Source organism: Cololabis saira, chromosome 20 (assembly GCF_033807715.1).
Source record: "Cololabis saira isolate AMF1-May2022 chromosome 20, fColSai1.1, whole genome shotgun sequence".
Lineage (NCBI taxonomy): Eukaryota > Metazoa > Chordata > Actinopteri > Beloniformes > Belonidae > Cololabis > Cololabis saira.
Window position 1 is genome coordinate 19,884,676 of NC_084606.1, and position 24,761 is coordinate 19,909,436.

At 37.8% G+C, this 24,761-nt stretch overlaps 3 protein-coding genes across 6 annotated transcripts in view; 2 read left to right on the forward strand and 1 right to left on the reverse strand.

Moving 5' to 3' along the window:
* Positions 1-746: 746 nt before the first annotated feature.
* Positions 747-4,635, reverse strand: pfdn2 (prefoldin subunit 2). Its single transcript, XM_061709750.1, has 4 exons — positions 4,516-4,635; positions 2,398-2,486; positions 1,851-1,974; positions 747-1,631 (listed from the first exon to the last, which is right to left on the reverse strand). The coding sequence occupies exons 1-4, from the start codon at positions 4,591-4,593 to the stop codon at positions 1,440-1,442; spliced, it is 483 nt and encodes a 160-aa protein (XP_061565734.1). The 5' UTR covers positions 4,594-4,635; the 3' UTR covers positions 747-1,439.
* Positions 4,636-8,187: 3,552 nt separating this feature from the next.
* Positions 8,188-12,965, forward strand: nit1 (nitrilase 1). Its single transcript, XM_061709919.1, has 6 exons — positions 8,188-8,349; positions 8,793-9,026; positions 9,280-9,383; positions 10,339-10,475; positions 11,597-11,722; positions 11,803-12,965. The coding sequence occupies exons 1-6, from the start codon at positions 8,267-8,269 to the stop codon at positions 12,067-12,069; spliced, it is 951 nt and encodes a 316-aa protein (XP_061565903.1). The 5' UTR covers positions 8,188-8,266; the 3' UTR covers positions 12,070-12,965.
* A 2,671-nt stretch (positions 12,966-15,636) lies between these two features.
* Positions 15,637-24,761, forward strand: part of clcn3 (chloride channel 3) — a 56,224-nt gene continuing 47,099 nt past the window's right edge. For 3 of the 4 annotated variants that reach the window (XM_061710554.1, XM_061710553.1, XM_061710557.1), the window contains exon 1: positions 15,638-15,818. The gene's annotated coding sequence lies outside the window, so the exon portion shown is untranslated. Of the gene's footprint in view, positions 15,819-24,761 lie in introns of all 4 variants that reach the window. The other variant, XM_061710558.1, reaches the window with a different exon arrangement.

A 24,761-nucleotide genomic window follows, 5' to 3' on the forward strand; every position in this document is an offset into this window, starting at 1 on the left:
CCTAAGTGTTGCTCCGGGTGGAATCCCTCCATTCTCCAGTTTTATTAGCTGCCAAAAAATACTTTTTACAATTTGTAATTTCACGTCAAAGTTTGCAGTGACACGAGTGTACAGTAAATACAACCAATCAGAGCAGGCGACGGTCCCACGGTGACGTAAACTCGGCACTCTGACCAATCAGAGTTGTGTTGCATTCAAGGACCTGATTAGCATTAACCTACTTATCTTTCCAAAAACATTTTAAAATCACATTATTTAATAATTACGTTTTTATGAATGACAGGTACTCTAAGCTAGGCTATATGATTGAACACATTTGTTTATTCTTCATCTGTGCTGTCAGGTTATGCATATCCTATTTCTAAAATATTAAAATAATTTTAAACATGTTTTTTTTCATGAATGATCAGCAGTAAATGAAGCAGACTATTTACAGCGGTTTCCTGACCAGCTGTTTTCAATGTCTTCTTGAGATCATAAATGATGTATTAACTCCACCTTTTGCCTGCTCAGTCATTAAATATGTATATTACTTTAAAATCTGTCATTAAAGAAGAAGAACAGCTTGTAAGCAAAGATAAGATAGTGGTGCTAATAAATACATTTTGAAAATCAAGGCTTATTCACCAGTGCAGGCAAAGAAATATGCAAGGAACAATAGTGGAACTTGATTAGTCTACATCCATAAAAAGTGAACAGTCCCAAGTAGACGACTACACACCTTAATAGTTAAACACAAAACAAAGTAGAATTGGGACATTTTTATTTCATGACAATTAACAAAAATGTTCACCCTACACAAACTGTAGTAACATCAGGTGCACATCAGGTCCTGGAAGACATTTCTTCTCTTTCAAACTCCTCTTGAGATCCAACACGTTTCTGAGTCAGTCTGATTAAAATGGATCCTTTATTTCTTTTACCTTAAATTAACCATTGTGATGTGTTTAGCAGTGTCAAAATGCCTTTCGGGACCTGCTCGGCCTTGGCAAGGACTTTCCGCTCAACTTGAAGCTACTGTAGGGCCCTTTGAAATCAGCATTTTGAAGTTTAAATAAAAATCCTAAAGCATGTGTGTATATTCATTTTGAATGACCTGCTCATGTGCAAATCAATAACATTAAAACAAGCATTCAGGGGGGTTGTTTAATCTTAAATTGATCACACAGTATTTCAACAATAAAAAAAATAATCTGAAAGGCAAATGCAAGACAAGCAACCTTAATTCTGCTACAAACTAGCATAACTGAACAGCAAAGCACTTTGTATGCCATTTGAGCTTGTTACAAACAACCAAGTGAACCACATTTAGCTGAATTTTCATTAACCACAAAATCCAAACTTATCCTGTAAAGAGCTTTCTCCTAGTTTTTTGTTTGTTTGTTTTTACTCAGTGCTTCAGAAATCAAAAGGGCCTACTATCGGTGTGTCTGTTCAAACTATGACACCAAAACTCCAGTTGCACTTTTGGATCCACTTCCTTCGTTTTCTCTGGATGCTGTTGCTGACGGGCCCTGCGCCTCTCCTTCACCCTCTCCTACCAGCCGGATGTTGTAGCGCTCTCTGTACTCTGTCAGCTCCCGTCCTTTTGTCTGCATCTGTGAGTTGATGGACTCGACTAATTCGGAAATCTGAGTGGACACAGAAAGGAAACAAAAGAAAAAAAGTTACCAATTTATTTCTCACTAGAACGTACAGATTTATTTTTTAATTGTGAATTCAATAAAATTTTAACAGCTGCTTGAGAGTGGAATAAACTACTAAATACATAGCTAGTAGTCCGTGAGCACTGATGCACTATTTATTCATCATGTGATAAAAAGGGATAAAATACAAGTTATTTTCTTCACCGATTCTTTGTTGATTTCCAAGGCAGGTAGAACTTCTTTTACCGTCCTCTCTACCAAAACTCCTCCAACCAGATGAAAGCATTTCCTAGAAGGATCCACTTCCTGTAGGGTTTCAATTACTAACCTGAAAAGAAAAATAGCTTTGTTACTATAGTTCAAGTTATTCCATACAAGTATATATCAAATATCCACTCAGATATTTAGTTTTCCTATCTAGTAACTGTTTTGAAAATGTCAGGTCGGGCAGTATTTATGATGAGGCAACTTTGTCTAGCACTGACCGATATTAAAAAAAATATTTAAAAAATAGCATTTTTGCCTTAAATTCTAATTCTATGAAGCCCATAATAATGTGTTTGTTTTCTTCCCTGCTGTAATAGGCGTGGTTAGTCAAATATACTGTGGACTGAGGCTATAATACTTTTTCCTTGTGTATTAAATTAGCAATACAAATAAATGACAGATCAGCAGGATATTGGATTATTCTTCTATGAAATATAATTTATGATCAAATCTGAAAGCGTAGAACAGAACAGCAGCCACGAACTTGTGCTCAGTGATGTCCATCTCCAGGTCTGCAGACTTGGAGGCCATGCTGCGCTGCTCCTGACGCATCCTCTGAAACGTCGATACAACCTGACACACAGACACACAGTTATCGTCAATGCTGACATGATGATTTTGCCACATGGCACAGTAAGTTTCACTTTCAAAAATAGTGATCTTGTTATAGAAACCTACAAGCGACACATTTTAAGATAACATACATAAACAGATCATACTAGACAATAACAGAGGTACCTATTTCTGGGTGTGTCTATAAATCAAGAGCTGACCATGTGACCATTGATGATTAATTTAGTAAAGTAAGACAATAACAATAGAAAGTGAGGAGTAAGAGTTTCATGATATCTAGATTTGACACTGCATGATGGTTTTTAGATGTAATAAATGCAGCATTGTGGTCACTGGTTCTTTTATTTTATTTGTTGTACAGCCACCAGACATGCATACAAACAGCACAATCACCGGTTAAAACCACACATCAGAGAACTGTTTAAAAAGTCTTAATCATTATGTACAGTGTGTTTGTTTTGCATGTTGGTAAACGAAATCTGCAAGCTGATGGCAGCAACATAAAATAATTTTAGAGGCAAATATAAATCTTATATGCATTTCTTTTTCCTAATCACTCACTTGTGCCAAGAAAAATAAAATAAAATGTAAATATGTGAAGGTTATACTACAGATACTGCATGTAATAATACACTTTTCTATGTTACTATTATCTTTTTTCTTCACACTTCCCACGAGCTATTAAATTACATTAGTTTTATTGAATCATTCATATTTCTATTTCATTTCTGTCTGTGACAGTTTGACTCATTGCTTGTTTTATTCATTATTTCACATTTAAAGTTTTTTTTGTTTACTCTTTCAAATAAGGTGGTAATTAAAATTTTTGGTGTGATTTCACACTTTATTTTAACATCAACTCTAAACACTGAAAGTGACTCAGCTTTTATCATTTATGCTGGTCAGCTATGGAGCTAGATTTGTGTCTTAATTATTCAATCAAAAAAAATGATTTCAAAGAAAAAAAAAGTGTTTGAATCCCCAAAAATATTTGAGACTAAAAAAAAAATGCATTTGAACACTTTTTTTCTTTGATTGAAGAGGTTTTTTTTATTGAAGTGATTTTCTTTTATTGAAAATATTTTTTTTCTTTTTGAAGCAACTTCTTTTTTGATTAAATGGTAGTCACAAATGTCCTACCCATAATATGGCCCAAACACAAAAAGACACTAGTTCAATAAAAAAAATGGCTTCAAACAAAAAAAACTTGACTTCTATCAAAGAAAACATTTCCAATCAAAGAAAAACAGTGTTCAAATGCATTTTTTTGAGTCTCAAATATTTGTTTGCATTAACACACTTTTTTTCTTTGATTGAAACATTTTTTTTTGATTGAAGTGATTTTTTTTATTGAAAATATATCTTTTGATTGAAGCAATCTTTTTTTGATTGAATAATTAAGACACAAATCTACCTCCATAGTCAGCTAGAACATGTAACTGTATCCAATAATAATTCTTAAGTATAAACATACAAAGAGTACGTGATAAATGGTTTGAAATAAAAAAGTGTAAGACTACATTGTGAATTTTGACTAAATGTCTAATAATAAAAAGGAGAATGGACATGTATTATAGTTGAGTACTTCCCCAAAACGACCATTTTGGCTCTAGTACTTGACGATAAATGTCAGTTAAGAAAATATTAGTTTTTTTTCCTAAACAAGTCTTCAGTTTTGTAGGTTTCTTAGTGTCGAGGATAAAAATAAATAAATAAAAATAGCCTCCTCCAGCTCGTCTGTCCGCACCGACCAGCGTGTTCACATCTCTCACACTGACAAACCGGTGACCAGAAACGGGAAAATATCAACACTTTTAGGGTGCAGTTTTCCCAAACAAAGAAAAAAGAAAAGCTTTTGTGTGTTTCTTTATTCTTCGGGGAGGTTAAAGTAGGAGAAGACTGACGGATGCGACCAGGGAGGCTAGTGCTAGCATCGGCTAGCGGGAGTCCATGCTGCCGCTTCACCTGCCGCTCCGGCGAGACTCTCTACCGGGGCGGAGAAGTAGCGCCTGCGGGGACATGACGGTACCTGCTCGGCCGATACGCCGGACGGCTTCCCGGCGCCGCTGCCGGACTTGCTCCCCGTGCTGCTGCTGTTGGCCGCCATCTTGGAAGGGTGTTGCTTAGAAGGACCCCTGCAGGACGTGCCAGGCTGCCTCTTCACATTGCCTGTGCGCAAATGCTGCTCCGAAGGATAAACACATTTTTTAAGGCATTCAGCCCAGCCACCCTTTTTTGCTAAGTTAAATCTTTACATTTATTTTTTTTAAAGGGATTGTGACATGAAAAACAAATTTTTCTTGATTTTTTGTGTTTTGTTGGGTGTCTTGACATCAATTACACCCAAAAAACAACGAACTTTTAACATTCAGTGTATTGTGTGCTTTCTGGGATTTTCCGCATAACTGTGCAAAAACGGCGCATGTGGTTTGGTGGCGGGCCGTTACGTAACGGCCCGCTAAATCACCGCCCCCTCCACCCAGCTCCCTGCCTCCGCTCCTCTCCAGCGCACCATAAAGGCTGATTTATGGTTCCGCGTTACACCGACGCAGAGCCTACGGCGTAGGGTTACGCTGCGACGCGCACCATACGCGGAACCCTACGGCGTAGGCTCTGCGTCGATTTAACGCGGAACCATAAATGAGGCTTAACACGGAGCTGTTTAGAGCGTCTTTTGTTCTAATCACCGGAGGAAAACTGCTAAGAACACCCGCGACCACTGACTGGACTTAAGATAAGGGGACAGTGCTGCTTGCATGCCTTTATTTTTATGATTGTTTGCTGTGGTTCTCCCTGCTGCTCTTCCGTGCATGCTTCGCCTGTCGCTCCGACGCCGCTGTGAGCGTATGGCTGGAGGAGGAGGAGGTTTGGAGGAGGAGCGGAGCAATGATTGACAGGAAAGGGGGGAAAGGAAGCATTTTTCACGGCGCAAAAAAACACTGTAATAAAAAGCCAGGAAAAGAGTACTAAGAGTGAAGTTTTTCTTGTTACACTCTTTTAGACACATTTGAGGGATGTTGGCCAAGACTTTTAATAGTGTTAAAAGCATGTTAAAAATGATGTCACAATACCTTTAATAATTTTTTGGAACAGGCTTTGAACATTTCCTTTTTTGTTCTTTTTTTATGTTTAATTGAGTTAATTGTAAATCATACATTTTTCTATCGTTGGCATGATTTTATCAGCACCTTAATTTCTTTCTGTTTTGATTTTCCTGCTTTATGATTATGCTTCCATCTCAGAGCATATGAAGAACTGAAAATATTTGAGGACCCCTATTGTGATATTATTTCTCATCATTTATTTATTTTATGTCGGCATTTATTTTATTTATTTACTTATTTATTATTTATGTTAATTATAATTTTCAATATTTTGTTTGTTAACTTCTATGTGCCTTGTGTAATTAAGTTCATTGTTATGATTTCTATGCCTTATGTGCCTTATGTAAACGACACATTTTCCATAATAAATAATGATGATAATAATAATAATAATAATAATAATAATAATAATAATAATAATAATAATAATAATAATTAATTAATAAAAATAATAATAAAAACATTATAGATAAAAAAAGATTATGCTCCCATGATTATTTCGTACATTTTCTTATCAAATATTCAGTTCTTTCAGTAATAGAAAACATTATTTTTAATAAGCATGTATTAAAAGTACATCACAGTGAAGAAACATCGCTTAACATGCTAGGCAATATTTAGATCCCTTCAACATGACAAGCTTTACCAACCCTAAAGCCATGGTTGTTGATTTTAACCAAATTGTATGATTTTTTTTTCTTTACATTTTACTGTAGAAATATTGGGTTTTGTTACACTGATTTATATTCTCAAAACCTTTTACTTCATGTTTACTTTTAATTATTTAGCTCTTTAGTCAGTGAATTTACACAGAAGATTCAAATTGGGAGCAATGATAAGAGTTTACTTTATTCTCTTAATAGGTTGTTGCTCCATAGAAAGCATCCTGACATACTACCTGTGTGTGTGGTTTGCCAGCTGCACAGTGGCTGACGGGAAATCTTTCCAAAGGGTTGTTAACACAGCTCAAAGGATCATTGGTTGCTCACTACCCACTCTGGAACAACTGTACAGCTCCCGCTGTCTTAGTGAGGCTAAAAACATTCTGAGGTATCGACCCACCAGGTCACCAGCACTTTCAATTACTGCCCTGGACAGACGTTTCAGGTCTCTGAAAGCTCGGACTAACAGACTTAAAAACAATTTTTATCACAGTGCTTAACACCGCAAAAACCTTTAGCTATAAACCTCCATCTGTGTTAGAGTAATGACATAATAATAATAATAATCACCAAAGGTGCTGCTGAGTTTCATAGCCTGGGTATGTGCCTATCTTTGCTCAGGGTCTCTGCAATCTACTGTTTTTGTTTCGTCTCCTCAAGCTGCTACGGCGTGGGTGTCTCTGTAATCTTGTCGTTTTAAATGTGTCTTTTAAAGGTCTAGCCTATTCTTTTTTATGCTTTCAATGTTAAATTATTTCTGCACTTTAAGGGATTGTACTGCCAATTTAGTTGTACTGGTAGCCTACAATGACAATAAAGACAATTCATTCATTCATTATTATCTTCCTCACTGCCAACTATTCTTTCTGAAATAAAAGACATACTTCATCTATTAATTCATTCCGCACCAATAATCTGTAGCAATCTTCAATTACTTTTTTCCATAAATATGAGCAGAAGAACTAGAGTCTGTAATAACATATTTTACTTTTGAGGCTTTTTCTTTACTTTTTTGAATGACCGACTGTGATAATCGTGTTCCAACATGGGTAATAGAAAATGTTTTGGGGAAGACTTTATTTACCGACAATCCGCCACATCATTTTATTATATATTAAGGGGTTTCTGTCTAAACAAGACATGGAAAAACCTATTCATGCATAAATTTTCCATAGGTTGGATTATTGCAAAGGCATTTTTAAAGGCCTTAACAAGAAATCAATCAGGCAGCTGTAGCTGATCCAGAATGCTGCCGCCAGAGTCCTTACAAACACCAGGAAACTGGACCATATTACACCGGTCATGAAATCACTACACTGGCTTCCAGTGAGTCAAAGGATAGAGTTTAAAATCTTCCTTATCGTCTACAAAGACCTGAATGGTCTTGGACCAAAATACATGCTTGATCTGTTAGTTCCTATGAAGCTCCCAGACCCCTGAGGTTCATCTGGATCTGGTTTGTTGTGGTTCCCAAGAACCAGAACCAAGCAAGGTGAGGCAGCGTTCAGTTATTCTGCTCCTCACCGGTGGAACAAACTTCCTGTAGACCTGAGGTCTGCTCCAACTGTCAGCTCCTTTAAATCAGGGTTAAAAACATTACTGTTCACTGAAGCGTAATCTTAAATTAAATACTTACCTGCTGTACTCTACTGCCCTTACTTTTTAACAACTTGTGCTTTTTATTATTTTACCTGTTTTCTTATCATTTTATTTAATTGTATTTGTTATTTACTGTTTAATTGTGTCTTTCTGCTTTTAATGTTCATGTAAAGCAGTTTGAATTACCTTGTGTTGAAGTGTGCTATACAAATAAACTTGCCTTGCCTTGCCTATTATTGTTTGTAGTGACACATACTCTCCAGTAAGTGGTGGTAACGCGCTTCATCCTCCTTTCCGACACTGATATATGTCAGAAAAGAAGAAAGAGACCTGAACCTTCCTGTTGATAAATGAGTTGAAGATGCGAGCAGCACAAACCTGCGCTGGACAGTCGAGCTGATTCACCTTGGGCTCAATGTTCAGATGCATCTTGAGATCTCCTGTGAAGCGTCTGGCCTCACTGCCGGTTTACACGCACAGGATCACCCTGAAGAACAGGTATATTTATGGTTGTGGTTGTTCTTGCACTTATAGACATAACTCAAGATTTACATTGTCTTATTTAAATATATTTTGCTCAATGAAGGCAATATCTGCAAAAACAAACCACAAAAGAACAACATGAAGGTTTAAGTTGGTGTCAACCACAAAGTGTATGCCTTTATCGTCAAATGCTGACTGATTTATTATTTGACTGATAAGCCACATTGTACAGTATGATCTAAATACTATTTGTTATGATGACGTATATACAGATATGTGTGACGTAAAGATTTCTCCATATCCTGGACAACTACGAGAGCCAAACTTTACAATATTAAACAGCAGGTGCACATTACAGCAAAGCGCAGTAACTTTTGGAGTTAATGATCAACCACTGTTCACTTGACTTGGTTCACCTCATGGTCAGTTGATTTAACATCCACCATCTCTCTCGACAGCATGTCCAGTTCCCGTCCCCCGCTGGCTGCAGTCTGTCAGGTGACAGCAACTCCGGACAAAGACGCCAACTTCTCTGTCTGTAAGCAGCTGGTGGAAGAAGCCCAGGGGCGAGGGGCCTGCATGGTCTTCCTCCCTGAGGGGTTTGACTACATCGGATCCAGCAGAGAGGAGACGTTGTCTCTGTCAGAGAGCCTGGAAGGAGACACGATCTCACGATACACTCAGCTGGCCAGGTGGACACATTTATTTCCTTGCTTGGTGGAAAACAAGACAAGACAATAACTTCTTCAAAGCTCTAAAACTATTTCACAAATCTTGATGGAAACTAATCAAACTTGTAAATAGACTTGATTTCATGGCCTAGTGCTCCATCACATATGCATGCACTAGTAATTTGAGTCACAGAGCCAGCAGGAAATGTAGGACTTATCCAAAATAATACTTTGCTTTAAACTTTTCTTGAATATTTTGTTCTTTCTGTTCCAGGAAGTTGGGGGTTTGGCTGTCTCTTGGAGGATTTCATGAACAAGGACATAACTGGGAGACTGAACAACGAATCTATAACAGTCATATAATAATTAATAATAAAGGTAGAGAAAAAAATTACAAATCAGCTTCACGCAGTTATTTACGACGGAGTATTAGGGCCAAACTAAGACAAAAAAAAATTGGAAATTACGAGAATAAAGTCATAATATAATGAGAATAAAGTCGTAAAATTACGAGAATAAAGTCGTAATGTTGTGAGAATAAAGTCGTAATAGAATAAAGTCGTAATATTATGAGAATAAAGTCGTAATATTACGAGAATAAAGTCGTAAAATTACGAGAATAAAGTCGTAACATTACGAGAATAAAGTCGTAATGTTGCGAGAATAAAGTCGTAATATTATGAGAATAAAGTCGTAATATTACGAGAATAAAGTCGTAAAATTACGAGAATAAAGTCGTAACATTACGAGAATAAAGTCGTAATGTTGCGAGAATAAAGTCGTAATATTATGAGAATAAAGTCGTAATATTACGAGAATAAAGTCGTAAAATTCCGAGAATAAAGTTGTGACATTACGAGAATAAAGTCGTAATGAATAAAGTGGTAATTTATGAGAATAAAGTCATAATATTATTAAAATAAAGTGGTAATCTATGAGAACTCTAACAGGAAGAGCAGTCTTCTCCCTGTGTTAAAATGAAGAATATTGAGCATCTTGTGAAGTTATATTTATATATTTATAATATATTACAACTTTATTCTCGTAATATTACGACTTTATTCTCGTAATATTACGACTTTATTCTCGTAATATTATGACTTTATTCTCATAATTTTACGACTTTATTCTCATTACATTATGACTTTATTCTCGTAATTTCCTTTTTTTGTTTGGCCCTAATATTCCGTCGTAGTTATTCATATTTACTCCAATAAAAACAATTCTGAACACATTCTTGAGTTTATTATAGCATTTGAAGTGTAACACCGTCCCCCCCCCCCCCCCACCATATTTTTTGATGCTACAATGATAGCTGTCGTTACATCAACAGGTGACGTTGTTACAGTGTACAGGAAGTCCCATTTGTTCGACGTGGAGCTGCCAGAAAAAGGTGTATCTCTCAGAGAGAGTGGCTTCACCCTCCCCGGGCCCTCCCTGGTGTCTCCAGTCCAAACTCCTATCGGCAAGGTGGGATTTACTGAGCTAATAACCATCACAAAGTACACCTAAACAAGCCCCTCGGTGTCTTCACATTACATGCTGCTTTATGAATGAATGAATGAATTGTTTATTTCGGTTACATTACATTATTTGCAATTCAAACTGTGTGTGTGTGTGTGTGTGTGTGTGTGTGTGTGTGTGTGTGTGTGTGTGTGTGTGTGTGTGTGTGTGTGTGTGTGTGTGTGTGTGTGTGTGTGTGTGTGTGTGTGTGTGTGTGTGTGTGTGTGTGTGTGTGTGTGTGTGTGTGTGTGTGTGTGTGTGTGTGTGTGTGTGTGTGTGTGTGTGTGTGTGTAAATGACAAAACACTTTCATACAAGTTTACACTCATCAGTTTCACACAAAAAATAATAATAAACTCTGTAACCGAAAAAGGAATAGGCTGAAGCCAAAGCCTATATTTGCCTACCCTGTACTTTCCAACAGAAAACCAAGATTATCTGCAATATGAAAAGAAACAAAAAGAGAAATTTCCCTTTAAATTGTTCTGCTTAACCAAATTATACTCCAATCATTTAGCATTGTAATCCTTAATTATTTTACTTTTCAATATTTTTTTAAAATTCAACAGAGATTTACACAGTTTCACTTCATCACTAAGTTGATTCCATAATTTGACTCCCAAAAATGAAACACATCTATATTTAACATTAGTCCTCACACGACATCTTTCAAAGACCCACAGCCTTCTTAAATTATAATTTGTTTCTCTTAATTTAAATAAATGCTGAAAACAAGCAGGAAGGCTATTATTCTTAACTCGAAACAAAATTTCTAATGTTTTTAAATATACAATATCTATGAATTTTAATAAATTCTTTAAATTTTAATAAAATTAATTTAAAAAGGTTGCATTTGTGTATTTCACTGTTCTGTCGAACTGAATTCATTGGATGGAAACATGTTTTCCTATGAATATTAAGCTAAGTGAGTAGTGAAACAAATAACAGAAGGATTACTTTCACAGTACAAGCTATTACTTTATTTCCTGTTATGTTTTGCACCAAGTTTAGGCTTTCATAAGGTATCTTTATTTGTAAGGTGTATGTGTGTCTTTGGTGTTTGAACTGACCCTCTTATTACTGATGTAGGTGGGCTTGGGCATCTGTTATGACCTCAGATTTCCTGAGTTATCGCTTGCTCTGCTAAGGGACGGTGCGGAGATCCTCACTTACCCATCAGCCTTCACTGTAGCAACAGGAGCCGCTCACTGGGAGGTGAGATTACATGACAGCCGGATTATAAATTTAAACTCGGATTTCAACAAAATTCTGGTAACGATTGTTTATATTCCCAGATTTTACTCCGCGCACGTGCAATCGAAACCCAGTGTTTCGTCGTGGCAGCTGCTCAGGTTGGCCAGCACCACGAGAAGCGCTCGTCGTACGGCCACGCCCTGGCTGTGGACCCATGGGGCAACGTCCTGGGTGACTGTGGAGGGGAGAAGCCGGGCTTGATACTGGTGGAAGTTGACCTAGAGAAGGTCAGAAGAACCAGGAGGAACATGCCAGTTCAACAGCACCGCAGAGACACTGCTTTCTACTACAGTCTGGATCAAACCTGAGTAGGACAGAAGTTTTAAGTTATAAATGTGTATACAACCAGACTTTTTCCTGAATTCATGGATAGCAGCGCATCCAAGATGAATGTTGGATTGAATTTAGGAGGAAAGAATTGCACTCAAAATTCTTTTTCATATAGTTTCATGATATTATGTTTAACTAAGTATTCAACTGGATGACAAAAAACTGTCAGGGACTTGAAGGATAAGAAATCATAAACATTAAGCTTTAATGAAAGCGGGATTGATTTTTTTCAGCGAAGCATGCTGTCAGATTATTTCTAAATGATTATGATGAAGTAGTAGTTCTGCTCATGACGATATACATGGAAAGCTTTTGATTACTGGAGATGATAACTGATGCACAAATCTGAGTTTTGTTGGTGTAAATTATAAGATACACTTTCATAAATGTTGTAGATTTAATTTTTAAAGCCTACTCTAATCCAGAATATCACCTCAAATGTGCAAGTCACGCGTCTGCCTCTCTAAATGACATTACTCATGTTGATCAATAGATGGCAATGTTAGCAAATTCAAAGTTCAGGTGGTAAAAGTACTCATGTATTATATAGGCTTGATACAAAGATCTACAAGTAATATTTTCCAAAACCGAATTACATACCAACCCTCCTGTTGCTGAGAGATTGTTATTGTAAAGATGTAAAACATCACTTGGTTTGGCTTTTTTGTCCCCCTACATATTTCCTACATCTTACCTGATATGAAAGTGGATTGTGAAGAAAATTAAATACTTCTGGCAATACATTCAATGCAGCAGCACAGATTTACATATACTTTTGAATTTTGAGAAATAATAATACAAACTGTGAACTTTGGAAGAATCAAGAGGTTACAATGTATGGCTAATATTTGAGTCGAAATTCACACGCTATTTCCGGTAATATTTGAGATATATATATATACACACACACACACACAAAATGTTACAATAAAAATAGTACAATTATGTCTGAATGATGGAGTCAGTGATCAGTAAGATTAAGCAATTGACTATTTTGACTATTCTCATTTAAAGGCAATGCAAGTTTATTTGTACAGCACAATTGAACACAAGGTAATTCAAAGTGCGTTACGTCAACATTAAAAGCAGCAAGACACAATTAAACAGTATATATAAATATAATATACAAAAATATATATATAAATAAAAAACACAAGTTGTTAAAAAGTAAGGGCAGTAGAGTACAGCAGGTAAGTATTTATTTTAGGAGTACGCTTGAGTAAACAGTAATGTTTTTAACCCTGATTTAAAGGAGCTGACAGTTGGAGCAGACCTCAGGTCTACAGGAAGTTTGTTCCACCGGTGAGGAGCAGAATAACTGAACGCTGCCTCACCTTGCTTGGTTCTGGTTCTTGGGAACCACAACAAACCAGATCCAGATGAACCTCAGGGGTCTGGGAGCTTCATAGGAACTAACAGATCAACCATGTATTTTGGTCCAAGAACATTCAGTGCTTTGTAGACCAGCAGTAAGATTTTAAACTCTATCGTTTCACTCACTGGAAGCCAGTGGAGCGATTTCCTGACCGGTGTAATATGGTCCAGTTTCCTGGTGTTTGTAAGGACTTCTGGATCAACTGCAGCTGCATGATTGATTTCTTGTTTCAAGATTCAAGATTCAAGATTCCCTTTATTGTCATTGTAACAAGTGCAACGAAAGGTAGGGTGCAGGCCTTCAGTACAACAAAAAACAGTGCAATATTAACAATAAATATATAAAACAATATAAAAAATATATAAAAACAATATACAGACTTAAAGAATGTTTGAGGCATTTATGGCTCTGACAGTGGTTGGGAAAAAACTGTTTTTCAGTCTGTTTGTCCTGGATTTGATGGCCCTGTAGCGTCTTCCTGACGGCAGTGGCATCCGGGTGGGATGAGTCCTTCATAATGTTGTTGGCTCTCCTGAGCCGTGATGGTCCACAAGTGTGAGTAGAGGGGCACCCTATGACCTTCTCAGCCATTCTGGTGAGAAGCCGTTGTTAAGGCCTTTAAGCACTCATTACATTTTGTGAAATGTAAATGACTCCAGATAATGAAAGTTGAAGTGGTTCTGAAAAAAGGGGGTAAAGCACTTGGTCCTAATACAGACAATTTTACAGCCATAATAACACAATAAATTTCAGGCGGATTTTTATAATGCAATAATCCAACCTCCTGAAAATGAAGTTTTTCCATGTCTTGTTTAGACCCCTTGTTTAGACCCATTAATTCTAGCAATGTTTTTCAGGTGGTAATAGGCAAATTTAGTGATAAACTTTAGATGTAAATTAAAGAAGAAGTGAGGTAATTACCTCACTTTTTTTTTTGGTATTGTCCCTCAGCCCTTTGGTTGCAGGGGCGTCAATTGGGTATGGCAAGGTATGGCAGCCGCCACACCTTTGCTTCAAGGGTTAAATGTAAATGTTTGTTTTTTTAAATACATTTATGGAATAACTACAAATGCAAATAAGAACAACATGATCGATTTCACTAGTTATTGTACACAAAAATTCATGCAAAAATTCAAAATCTTAACAAGAATATTTGTCTTATTTCTAGTTAAAATGTCTAATTTTTAGTCTCTTTTTAAAAAAAATCTCATTACATTTAAGACAAGACTCAAAAACAACCATTTTCACCTGTTTCAAGTAAATTTTCACTTGAAATAAGTGGAAAAATCTGCCAATGGAACAAGATTGTTTTGCTTGTAATGAGAAGATAAATCTTGTTCCACTGGCAGATTTTTCTACTTATTTCAAGTGAAAATTTACTTGAAACAGGTGAAAATTGTCAAATAACAAGTTATTTTTCTGGTAATGACTCTTGTTTTAAGTGTAATGAGATTTTTTGACTAAAAATGAGACATTTTAACTAGAAATAAGACAAATATTCCTGTAAGATTTTGAGTTTTTGCAGTGAGCGAGACTACTGTGTCTATTTGTATTGATTATTCTATTACTTAATACAGAATAACTACAAATGCAAATCAGATCGATTTCACTAGTTATTATACACTGCAAAAAAGAATATTTGTCTTATTTCTAGTCAAAATCTCTCATTTTTAGTCAAAAAAAAATCTCATTACATTTAAGACTCAAAAACAACCATTTTCACCTGTTTCAAGTAGATTTTCACTTAAAATAAGTGGAAAAATCTGCCAGTGGAACAAGATTTTTTTGCTTGTAATGAGAAGATACAAGTTATTTTTCTGGTGATGACTCTTGTTTTAAGTGTAATGGGATTTTTTGACTAAAAATTAGACATTTTAACTAGAAATAAGACAAATATTCCTGTAAGATTTTGAGTTTTTGCAGTGAGCGAGACTGCATTTGAAAAAGTTCCAATTTTCTTGAGCACACAGATAAGCTCCATAGCAGACTTCTGTGATGAATATTTGCTGGACGTGTTGATTGATACTCTAGTTAAGTTCTGTGACTCGTAACCTTGCCATACCTTAGCTTCCACTAAATTGACGCCACTGTTTGGTTGCATTGGGTGAATAAATAATTGATCCTCCTTGCAGGCGGCTTCACTATGAGGGAGTCGCAGCGGGATGATGATGGGACGGCAACAGGAAGTGGACGTCACTGACACATGAATGGCTCTGAAGGAAGAAAACAGCATTTTAATCAGGGGGAATGTCAAATTCACCCGCATAGGAAGAACAAACACGTATATTAATTTCCATTTCCAACCAGCGAAAGTATGAATTGTGTCCGAGCAGGAATTGAGGCTTCAGGAAGGTAGGTAGCTGCGTCTTTTCCCCCATAAAGATCTTTATTGGCGTCATAACTGCAGCTGTTAGGGCTGGCTCTGCTGGATAACGGCTCAAACCTGCAGCAGCTGTGAATCCAGCCCCCTTTCACCACCAAATGTAAACTCAGGGAGTTGTTTTACCTGCAGATCTCTGCAGAACAGGTGCTAGCGCGGACTAGCCGAGCCTGCTAAATTTGCGACGCAGAACCTACGCCGTAGCCTACGCGTACCCTACGAGACACGCACCGTACGGTGCGTGTCGCCGCGTACCCTACGCCGTAGGCTCTGCGTTGGTGTAACGCGGAACCATAAATCCGCCTAAAGTCACCATGTTGTGTGCAAGTCTGACTTGATTTTGTTGGTATTTTCACGGTATTTTTTTTGGCTGCAGACAGAAATTGCCGTATGCAGTGCTTGTGTGCAAACAGTCCCCTGTTGCACAGTTTCTCTCCTCTCCTCCACCCTGTATTGGCTGATACAGATGGAATGATGTTTCTGCCATGGTTGTTTTTCCATCATTACTGATGAAAAACAGCAGTCTAATGCCTGTACTGTTAAATTATATTCTTAATAAAAAGATCCCCCCCTCGTTTTGTCAAGTCAAAGCACATTTAAAGCAGCATCTGATGCAGAAGTGCGATCTATGCAAATATGTACTTGTAAACACTACTATCAGCAATAAAAAGGGCCACTAAACTCAATAAAACTTCAACAAACAGAAAAGATAAGATAAGATAAGATTGAGTAAATAAATGAGCCGTGTTTGTGCAATAAAACGGATCTGGAGTTGGGTTTTAAAATTATTTGGGGCAGTTTTTATGAGGAATAGATTCAGATCCACCACTGAAAAGGCTGCTTTTAAGTCTGGATCTAAGTTGAAGTAAGTTTTTTCTTACCAATATCTATTCCAAGACACACACTGCAAAAACTCCAAATCTTAACAAGGATATTTGTCTTATTTCTAGTTAAAATGTCTCATTTTTAGTAAAAAAAAATCTCTTTACACTTAAAACAAGACTCATCACTATAAAAAACAACAATTTTCACCTGTTTCAAGTAGATTTTCACTTAAAATAAGTACAAAAATCTGCCAGTGGAACAAGATTTTTTTGCTTGTAATGAGAAGATAATTGTCCCATTGGCAGATTTTTCTACTTATTTTAAGTGAAAATCAACTTGAAACAGGTGAAAAGTGTAATGAGATTTTTTGACTAAAATTGAGACATTTTAACTAGAAATAAGAAAAATATTCCTGGTAACATTTTGAGTTTTTGCAGTGCAGGTTGGTATTACTTTTTTCCCCTCCTCTTTCCTAGTGTCATCCTTTTCTTATCTTTTGGCAGTGGCCTCAGGCACCTGTCTACCCATGTCTTGCGTTGTTTGTTTGTTTTATTTGTCTCTTGGATGGACTGTACTGGAATTAATAGCCCTTGGAGGATAAGTAAAGTTTATTGAATTGAAGAACCTTGGGATTGGGTATTAACTGATACCGAATACTGACAACCAGTGTTGTTAATTTTTTACAAAAACAGATTAAATCTGATATTCATTGAGAATAGAATATAGCTATTACATAAAAAATAAATGAAATCATGCAGCCACAAATATGTAACATGAAAGGTGTTTTATACTTTGACATTTGAACACATTGGGGGTCCAAACATCTATTGGAAAGTTGACAGCATTTCTTTTAGCTGAAATGAAATATGATCAGTCGATCTAATACTCTTTAAGGAGCCGTTTCAGAAGTGTGTTTTAGATCTCATAAACTGCAACTGCAGATGTTAAATTATGCAGTAATATCCAACATTTTCACCGACTTAAACGAGCTGGTCATGTATGACAGTGAGTTCTATAGTTTAGTCTACCGCATCGCTGTTTTCTGTTTTTAAAGAATTATTCAAAGTGTAAACAGGAAGGGGGTGGAGAGAGAGAATGGGGACGACATACAGCAAAGGGCTGCAAGCCGGGACTCGAACCTGAGACCTCTGCAGGAGGACTGTAGCCTCGGTAAATGGGCCGCTTGCTTTAACCACTGTGCCACCCAACGGCCCACGCACTCCTCCTGACTGTCTTTGGTGAATTTCTCTGATTTCTGTACAGTAAACTCCAGAGTTTGCTGGTGCGGTTCTTCCCCTTTTCCCCTTTGACGAAATAAATGTGGGTTTTTTCATGGGACGTCTCCTTAAATCAGGGGTTTTCAACCCTGGTCCTCGGGACCCCCTGTCCTGCATGTTTTAGATGTTTCCCTGCTTCATTGCACCATGATACAAGTTACTGTGTCATTAGCAGACTTGTCCAGACGTGGATGACAAGCTGATGACGACCATTAATTAGAATCAGGTGTGATGATGCAAGGCAACATCTGAAACATGCAAGACAGTGGTCCTGAAGACCAGGGTTGAAGACCCCTGCCTTAAATGATTAATAAAGCTTTTTGTGTAAAAGCTCAGAAGAATATGGTGGTACCATACCGTTGAAAATCATAATGACAGTAAAATCTTAAAATTAGACCTGAACCACTTAATTAGCTGGCGATCAGAATCGGACAGGTTTTGATCCACTGGCTCTGATTGGTATCATCCAGTCGTAGTAGCTAAAACTGGCTGATGCTTGTTCATATACTTTTTTCACTTAGTACATGGATCATACACAGACAAAAAAAAAAGATGTATTTTAGTAATTAATGCATTTGATTATAGTTTAAAGATATCAAAATTGGCTAAAATCAGTCTCAGCAGTTCAGATCCCCAAGAAAATTGGAAATTGTAATTAGCAAGCAATATTGCAATCGGTGCAATCACTGCTGAAATCCATTGACTGTATATAATAATGGACACGGTATTAGACCATATGATCACTGGTTTTTAAAGACCGGTTTTTAAACCCGTTCCTCTTTGTACAGGGCACACGCATGTTGCTCAGCAAGATGGCAGGAACATGCCCAGTGCATGTCAATCATAGTTGACTCGTAACCACATACAAAAAGTTGCAATAATAGGACAGAAGGACAGATAATTAAAAACCATAGCACTAATTACCATTCACACTAATTTGTATTAAAGTAGATACTTCAGGTAAAAAAACATACAAGAGTGGGTGGGTGATATATATATATATATATATATATATATATATATTTCGTCCCAAGCATGAGGAGCAGCACCTCCTTCTGATGATTCTAGATCTGATGATTTGTGGCGCTCGTACGTGTCAGTGGAATGTCACACACTGACTGTCATCATTTATGCAACCACATGATCAACATCACATCTATTCACAACGTGCCGAACAATCTGCTTTGTTTCTGATTCAACACATTTTACAAGGTTACTGCGTGTCATACTCAGTGGGCTCCCGAGTCTTGGTTTGTGGCAACTGTAATGTTTTTGACAACATATAAGACTGCATCAATGTTAGCATCCGTCTGAAAATGTTTAAAATAAATCTAAACAAAATAAAATCACAAGGTTCCTCGCAAGTGGATAGCAGTAAGACATTCATATAAAGATTTGGGCTATCTAAATTATTGCCATTTACATTTTTGTTAAAGTGGAGGAAGTTTTTTTTTCCACATCTTATATATAACTTCTTTATATGGTTTAACTTTCTGTTAAAGTACCAAATCATACTCTATGCAAACGTCAGTTACATCTATGCAAACGTCAGTTGCTCTATGCAAACGTCAGTTGCTCTATGCAAACGTCAGTTGCTCTATGCAAACGTCAGTTGCTCTATGCAAACGTCAGTTGCTCTATGCAAACGTCAGTTGCTCTATGCAAACGTCAGTTGCTCTATGCAAACGTCAGTTGCTCTTTGCAAACGTCATTTGCGTCATGCAAACGTCAATTGCTCTATGCAAACGTCAGTTGCTCTATGCAAACGTCAGTTGCTCTATGCAAACGTCAGTTGCTCTATGCAAACGTCTGTTGCTCTATGCAAACGTCAGTTGCTCTATGCAAACGTCAGTTGCTCTATGCAAACGTCTGTTGCTCTATGCAAACGTCGGTTGCTCTATGCAAACGTCGGTTGCTCTATGCAAACGTCAGTTGCTCTATGCAAACGTCAGTTGCTCTATGCAAACGTCAGTTGCGTCATGCAAACGTCAGTTGCGTCATGCAAACGTCGGTTACGTCTCTGCAAACGTCGGTTGCTCAATGCAAACGTCGGTTGCTCTATGCAAACGTCGGTTGCTCTATGCAAACGTCGGTTGCTCTATGCAAACGTCGGTTGCTCTATGCAAACGTCGGTTGCTCTATGCAAACGTCGGTTGCTCTATGCAAACGTCGGTTGCTCTATGCAAACGTCGGTTGCTCTATGCAAACGTCGGTTGCGTCATGCAAACGTCGGTTGCGTCATGCAAACGTCGGTTGCGTCATGCAAACGTCGGTTGCGTCATGCAAACGTCGGTTGCGTCATGCAAACGTCGGTTGCGTCGCTGCAAACGTCGGTTGCGTCGCTGCAAACGTCGGTTGCGTCGCTGCAAACGTCGGTTGCGTCGCTGCAAACGTCGGTTGCGTCGCTGCAAACGTCGGTTGCGTCGCTGCAAACGTCGGTTGCGTCGCTGCAAACGTCGGTTGCGTCGCTGCAAACGTCGGTTGCGTCGCTGCAAACGTCGGTTGCGTCGCTGCAAACGTCGGTTGCGTCGCTGCAAACGTCGGTTGCGTCATGCAAACGTCGGTTGCGTCATGCAAACGTCGGTTGCGTCATGCAAACGTCGGTTGCGTCATGCAAACGTCGGTTGCGTCGCTGCGTCGCGTCGCTGCGACGCTGCAAACGTCGGTTGCAGCGACGCAACCGACGTTTGCAAACGTCAGTTGCTCTATGCAAACGTCAGTTGCTCTATGCAAACGTCAGTTGCTCTATGCAAACGTCAGTTGCTCTATGCAAACGTCAGTTGCTCTATGCAAACGTCAGTTGCTCTATGCAAACGTCAGTTGCGTCATGCAAACGTCAGTTGCGTCATGCAAACGTCAGTTGCGTCATGCAAACGTCAGTTGCGTCATGCAAACGTCAGTTGCGTCATGCAAACGTCAGTTGCGTCATGCAAACGTCAGTTGCGTCATGCAAACGTCAGTTGCGTCATGCAAACGTCAGTTGCGTCGCTGCAAACGTCAGTTACGTCACGAAAAATATCTCAAAGCGACACAAAGGGCTATGCAATTTGCATTTTTCTGGCTTAGTATCCTGTATAAAGTCGTGGAAGTTAAGTTGCTTTTACGACACTGTTCAAGGCTCACTATTGTTCAGTTTCTTACATGGCCATGTCTAGTTTTCTTTTCCTTGATTTCTCTCTTTACTGTCTTTGCTTTCTTAGTCACCTCTGCCATGATGTCCACTGCAGGTCTGTGAGATAACTTCATCTTATAGCCACCGTTGAACGTAGACCTGTAAAGTATGGCTGGAAATCTTTACATATCATAGGACTACATTTGATGCTGTTTTCGGGCCAACAATGCATTTAAAATTTTATTTTTGATATAAAAAGATTCTCAATTCCAAAAGATTTGATTTAGATACAATTCTTAGTTGAAAATTATTTAAAGTGATTCATTACAATTAAGACCCCGTCCACACGTAGCCGGATATCTGCGGATATCTGCTAAACCGGAGATATTTTCCTCCGTTTTGACCTGTCATCCACACGAAAACGCAAATAAACGAAGGTTTAAAAAAACTCCGGGCAAAGTGAAGATTTTTGAAAACTCCGTTTATGTAGATGCGTGTGGACACACATAACCGGAGATTTGCGTTTTCGAACGTCACATTATGCGCCAAAACAACAACAAATCTGCTCTGACGTGCGACTTTTGTTTACTATAGAAATACAGATGATCCAGCATCTGTTCTCCAAGCCATTTATTAAATAAATGGTCTCTGCTCTTGACCGGCCGCTTACTGCGTTACACCGACACAGAGGGCTCCGCGGAGCCGCGGAAGCTGAACCTCCGCCGAGCCCCGCCGAGCCCCCCGGAGCCCCGGAGCGGCGGAGCGGCGGAGCGGAGGAGCCCGCGGAGCTTCCCCGGGAGCCGCAGATTATCTACAGGTTAGAATGCTTATGAATGTGTTCGAAAACGCAGATCTTCGGTCACGTGTGGATGCAATTTTTTTTATAAACGGAGGGGGGAAATATTCGTTTTTAAAAATACCCGGCTACGTGTGGACGGGGTCTAAATGCTAATTACAGAATCTGTTTATATACTGCAAGTGCAAAGAAAGAACATAGCACACCTTGCCAAATTGAGAAAGACATTTTGAAATTTAGATATATATTTTTTTCTACTTTCAGAATCAATTCTGAATCTTAGAAATAAGAATCAGGATTCTTACTTAGAATTATTTTATTTTAATATTATTCTTTTCCCATCCTTACTGTGAAGTGGATAAAGCATTCAATGGCTCTGTCTGTCTGTCTGTCTGTCTGTCTGTCTGTCTGTCTGTCTGTCTGTCTGTCTGTCTGTCTGTCTGTCTGTCTGTCTGTCTGTTTAAGTATCTATCAACTGGGTATTTTAAAACCTTATCATTATGTCACATCTATTACACCAGTACTGTGTGGTGGTTTTCAGCGTTTCAAAGAGTATGCTATCATTGGATGAAGCATTAGTTTCCAGCTCTGTTAGTTTCCCTCTGTGTTCACACATTTAGGTGTGTGATACATGGGTTTATGGTTAGCTGACAGTGCTGTCACAGCATAATCAATGCCAGTGGCAGTTGGACTGGTAGTCACAGACAGGTCAGAGCAAAGGCACTGCAGCACTCCTTATTTGATTAGCTTTCATTATTGTGTTAATGTGCACTCCTGATTGTGTTATGTCTGTCTTCAGTGCTTACCTCCTTTTACGCAAGCATGACTGGATGTTCCCTGCAGTCAGCAGGTCACGAATTCACATTTCTTCCTCGTCATTTTTCATTTAGCCCAGAATCACTCATATTAACACATGTTGTCGTTCCCTGGGAAGCAAAGTGCCAGATTTGTCAGCGCTGGGAATAATTAGTCATTTAGAAGAAATGATTATCTCGTCTTTAAATCTCTTTTGTGTCTCAGCAGCAGAAATGCTGTAATTTCCAAATTTAAACATTTTAGTCATTCAGTCATGTTGCTTACTAATTGAAGTCCTTTTCAGGGTTATGGGGGACTAGATCCATCCAAGCTGTCAACTTGTCTCTTTAAGTGATGAATGCACAGAATTTTACAAGATCGAGACACCTCACTGACCTTACTTCATTGTAGTGCATAGTCATGATTTTTCCAAAACCATAGCCTTCAAACTATTTCAATACCAGTCTTGCATGATTGAATCATTTTTCATAATTGAAGGATGTACCCACTGCTGCCTTGCAAATAAATGATAATCTCATAGGGAGAGGGGTGGAGTGAAACTGATAGTGTATTCGATCTTTCTCACTCACACTCTTCCAGAAGAATTTCTTGAATGGTTTTGTGTCTTTTAGTCTTAATTCATAATGCATTTTCCAGAATATGCCTGTAAATAAAATGTGCAAGACAGAAACAGGGTGAGACGGCAGCATTTTATTGATCAATAATTTAACGTGATTGATGGGCAATTCACAAGACGTGTGTGCCAAGTCTCGCTCTGTCCATCACAGGCTCATATGAGTCATACAAACACCCAACGCAAGTAAGCTTGAGCTAACAATAATGATCCACGGACAATTAATGTCATCTTTTTTTGAGATCAACTGGAAAAATGTGGTTTACATAGTCTGACAAATCTGCCAATTTGTCATGCTGGAACTAGATTGTATATAGAGGACACAAGGATGACCCACTGCAGAGGTCTGACAGGTTATAAAGCAGAGTACAGAAAGATCCAACTTGTCTCAAAAGTCACGAAATGGAGTTGTTGGGATTAGAGTTTGTTTTTTAATCTGCAGCAGACATCTATTACTCTATCTTTAGGTAGAGGGCAAATGTCGACGCAACATCTGTACAAAAGCCAAAATGCAACTTTGCCCAGCAGAACTCATCCTTGATTATGTCTTAATTGCCTCTCGTATAAAACCCAGTTTGTTTTAGTTTCATTTCATCATGGAAAAACTGCTGGTGTACGAGATTTCCCCAAACCCAATTGTTCCAAAGTATTTCCTAAGGACAACGGCTATTCTTGTGCTTATATATATATATATATATATATATATATATATATTAGGGCTGGGCGATATGGACCAAAAGTCATATCTCGATATTTTCTAGCTAAATGGCGATACTCGATATATATCTTGATATTTTTTCTGTGCCATAATTGGGGTTTCCCCCAAAGCATTATAGCATAGCATCCCTGTTAGCTTCATTTTTTTCTGAGGCAAACCCTTAAAAAAACAATCAGTTTTAATACAAAGCCTCGTGCCAAATGTCACACAGGTACCTTTATTAACAGAGGTCTGGACAATATCATAAAACAAATGAAATAAAAATAAACTGCCTGCATATATAGAATAAAAATGCTTCTTGAATAAAATAAAACAAATATCCCTTTCCTGCATAACAATTAAATTAAAATACACTGTACAATTAATACAATGTAGACAGTAACAGGCAGACTTTTCCACTGAGGTTGACAGTTGTGCAAATAACAAAACATTTGTGCAAATCTCAAATAAAACATTCAAGTCAATTTGTCACAAAATAAGATATATCAAAATCAAAAAAAAAAAATATATTTTTTTTTAAATCGATATAAGCGATATTGTCTCGTACCATATCGCGTTTGAAAATATATCGATATATATTAAAATCTCGATATATCGCCCAGCCCTAATATATACACATATATATATATATATATATATATATATATATATATATATATATATATGTATATATGTATGTATGTATGGACAGTATTTAAGAGTCGGGTAGAGGGCCATCTATCACGGTTACAGTTAGCTGAAACTGGTTCAGTGTACCT

What these genes read in the sequence shown, in the direction of transcription:
- pfdn2 (XM_061709750.1), bottom strand. Translation starts at nt 4,593, where the DNA reads ATGGCGGCCAACAGCAGCAGCACGGGGAGCAAGTCCGGCAGCGGCGCC. An exon ending in CCGGCGTATCGGCCGAGCAG is followed by an intron (nt 2,487 to 4,515) that starts GTACCGTCATGT and finishes TCTGTGTGTCAG; the next exon opens with GTTGTATCGACGTTTCAGAG. An exon ending in TGGAAATCAACAAAGAATCG is followed by an intron (nt 1,632 to 1,850) that starts GTGAAGAAAATA and finishes GTGTCCACTCAG; the next exon opens with ATTTCCGAATTAGTCGAGTC.
- nit1 (XM_061709919.1), top strand. Translation starts at nt 8,267, where the DNA reads ATGTTCAGATGCATCTTGAGATCTCCTGTGAAGCGTCTGGCCTCACTG. An exon ending in AGGATCACCCTGAAGAACAG is followed by an intron (nt 8,350 to 8,792) that starts GTATATTTATGG and finishes CTCTCTCGACAG; the next exon opens with CATGTCCAGTTCCCGTCCCC. An exon ending in TCCAAACTCCTATCGGCAAG is followed by an intron (nt 10,476 to 11,596) that starts GTGGGATTTACT and finishes TTACTGATGTAG; the next exon opens with GTGGGCTTGGGCATCTGTTA.